Raw genomic sequence first — 3326 nt, 5'->3', positions numbered from 1 at the left:
CACAGTTCTATTACCCACCATATCTGATAAAACTTCATGATTGACGCAGTAAACCTTGAGATATTTATGGCAGAGATTTAGAATCAGATTAATTGATGAATAAGAGTGTAGATTAACTTGAATATTTCATTGCAGTAGGAACACCTCACTCTTTCCTCCCTTTCACTACAAGATCGAACACTAGCTTGCCTAGTGATATATATATATATGTATGTATGTATGTATAAAAGATCAAGAACACATGAATTGCCAGTTAGGTAGGAGGAAGACTTACTATAGCATGCAAAGAAGGTCATTTTCTCCAACATAAAAAGCATAAATTTACAAAGTAACAGCTTTAGGATAAAGGAAAAGACAGATTGCACAAACAATGATGATAAGATATTGTGTAGTGAAAATCCCAAATGCTTCTTTTAGTAGAAAATAAAAACCAGCCAACACCGATCGATGTTAAAATATAGTGTCTTTCCCAAACCCTAAGAACGTTATATTAATCACACACAGAAAGCAAAACAATATTTGAGAAATTATAAAACTAAAATATTTAAGATGAGCAATCAATCCTCACGTGTGTTACAAATCAAACTGCTACACATATTGTAGCTGAAGATGATCATGATCTATGAATGGTGACTAGTTGTGTCGTGCCGATCATCGCCGCCACCGTGATGCGAGTGAGACCCGCTCGCCTGAGACTCCGAAACACTATTACCTGAAATCGGCCGATATGGATTAAACCCAGCAAGCATGTTCAAATGGCCTTCACTCATACTACTGCTGTTCCCACCACCACTAATTCCTGACCCCAGTTGCTGCCCAGGCATTAGTGCCACAGCTGGGGGAGGAAAATTCATGAAATGTAACCCACTAGACATGTTGCTCCTATACAAAGCAGCAGCACTATTATTAACCGAAGGAAACGTCCATATCGGGTCACCACTCATGACTTGGTTATTAGAGTTAGCAAGCATCCAAAAGTTGGCCGGAATCTGACCATGGCTGGCCGGAATGGCCCCCGTGCTCGACTGCAACAAGTAGCTCCCCATTAGGTCCTGCTGTTCCGGTGGCCTTCTCTTCCTTCCTCCTATACTCTCCTCCGTCGTCTCCGACATGTCCAACGATGACGTGGCGTCCCGCAGTTCTTGCTTCGCTTGCAGCATGGAGTTCATGCTGCTAGAGGACTGAAAATTGAGTAGATTGGACGTGCCGCTTTCGGATGACAACCCAATACCCGGAAACAAACTACTACTTCTCCTCTGTTGCTGCATCGAGAAATTTGGATTGAAGTAGGAGGATCTTAGTTGGGAGGGGACTGACATGCTAGAGCCAGAGCTCCTGAGTGATATATTGAGGGACGTGAAGTTTGCAGGGATTGTACCGGTGCCAGTGGCGGCGATCACGGCGGGCTCGGCCTGTTGGAGTAACCACTCGATGGTCTCTCCGTCGGACTTGTGTCCCAGCTCGCGTGTGAGCTGAAAAACCCTAGCTGCGCAGAGTGCAGGCATTCGGATACGGCGGCCGCGGCCATCGACCTTGGTGTGTCGATCTTTGGTTGAAGCTCTCTTTGGAGGTGGCTTTTTGGAGCTGGGTTCTGCTGCGGTGCTGGGTTGGATGGCCTTGGCGTCGGCGGCGGGGCAAATGGCTAGTGAAGGGTAGGCTGAGGTAGAGCATGGCTCGTCTTCCTTCTTCTCTAGCAATTGGAATGGGAAATTTGGGCGGTGGAGATCGTCACCTCCTTCCATGATCGCATGGAAATAGGTCCAGTCTAATGCTTTTTTATGAGAGACTGTGAGCAACCTTTAATTTAATCTTTTGGTGGGTCTCTCTCAATAACTCTCTAGCTATAAAACTAATACTGTTTTTTTTTTTTTTTTTCTCTTTGTTGGATGGAATTTCTTTGAGAGCTAATGTGTTGTTGGGAGTGGCTTGGTCTCTAGTTAGAGAGAGGAGATAAGGAAGGAGAACAATCTTTAAGCAACAAAGATAATGAGTGGGAATTATATGGGTGGGCTTTAAAAAGCAATTATTTTATATTTTATTTATTTTTTGAAAAAGAAATTGCTTTGTTGTTTGTGTATTGAGCTTTTGATTCCTGTTTGATTTCTTTTATTGAAATTGATATATTATTTTTCTTGGATGAAAAAATCTGGCCTGGGTTTTAAAATTTTCCTTTTTATTCTGTGGTTGGACAGCCCCTTTGGTTCAGACTCCACGTGAGGTGCTCTTTTTATCATTCAATCCATAAAGACACTGGTGGCCGAGGTGGGACCGATCCCAAGTCAAAAAATTGAGAGACTTGGAAAGGAAAGGCTATCAGTCGGGTCCCATCCCATTCAAGTAATGATTTCGTTCTGCCTTTGCCCTTTGCCTTTTGTGCTGCACCTTTGTTGGGGGACTTTGGGATTCCGCCTCATCTTGCCCTTTGCCTTAATTTGGGCTAGCTACCTCAATGTTTAGGATTATTAGGGTTTTTCTAGATCATCTTTTATTTGGGTTTTCGTCATGCGCTTGACCATGGGTTGGCCGGGATCGTGATCATCATCATGCAGTACGAATATTACAATATATATATATATGTAAATTACTTATTTGTAATCATCAATTATTTTCAATAAAAATAATTATTTTCTATCAAAATGAATATATTTTTATCATAAATAATCGTTATCATCACAAATAATTCGTCACAAATACTTGTTTATATCGATCAGCCTTCTTTTAATATTAATTAATTAGTTTCTAATATATAATAATAATAACAATATCCCTCGATCTGTTCCATCCCAATTTGAGGGGCAAAAGAACTGTACTAGGCCCGAATTAATGAATTAAAGGGAATCCCTCCATTTTCCTACGTTTATAAGTCTTTCCTAATTCCCTTTCGGCCACCCCGTCCAGTACTGGTACTACTATACCCATCGATCGATCCAGACAAACTAAAGGCACTCCCATAAAATTGTCTCCATCAAATATCACAACTAATTGCAGTCAGCTTACAATTTATAAAATTGTCAGTCCTTCCCCGAACAAGCCCAGTTTTATGAACTTTATCTATTTTCCATTCATTTAGGTTTTGCCCAAAATGAATGAGTATTACTTATAATATTACCCTGATCGATCAGCAGTTTTTACCTTTGAAAAGACTCGAAAGAAATACCTCATGCAACAGATCATGATATAAATATATATATTGATGATGTGCAGATGGAGAATGAGATGGAGGAAATTATATTAATGCACGGACGTGATCGTTTTGATCGATACGTTCGTCCAAACAGAAAAATAATTGAAGGACAAAATTATCAAAGAAAGTGAAGGTTCATTGC

The 3326-nt window shown here is 40.6% G+C and overlaps 1 protein-coding gene across 1 annotated transcript; it reads right to left on the bottom strand.

The window, feature by feature from the left end:
- Positions 1 to 392: 392 nt before the first annotated feature.
- LOC121237885 (transcription factor TCP14-like) lies at positions 393 to 2069 on the bottom strand. Its single transcript, XM_041134806.1, has one exon. It carries the CDS (start codon positions 1740 to 1742, stop codon positions 621 to 623), a length of 1122 nt encoding a protein of 373 aa, XP_040990740.1. The 5' UTR covers positions 1743 to 2069; the 3' UTR covers positions 393 to 620.
- Positions 2070 to 3326: the final 1257 nt, after the last annotated feature.

This window comes from Juglans microcarpa x Juglans regia, chromosome 6S (genome assembly GCF_004785595.1).
Source record: "Juglans microcarpa x Juglans regia isolate MS1-56 chromosome 6S, Jm3101_v1.0, whole genome shotgun sequence".
NCBI classification, from domain to species: domain Eukaryota; kingdom Viridiplantae; phylum Streptophyta; class Magnoliopsida; order Fagales; family Juglandaceae; genus Juglans; species Juglans microcarpa x Juglans regia.
The sequence above is the reverse complement of the archived record's forward strand: the minus strand, read 5'-3'. Positions and strand labels throughout refer to the sequence as shown.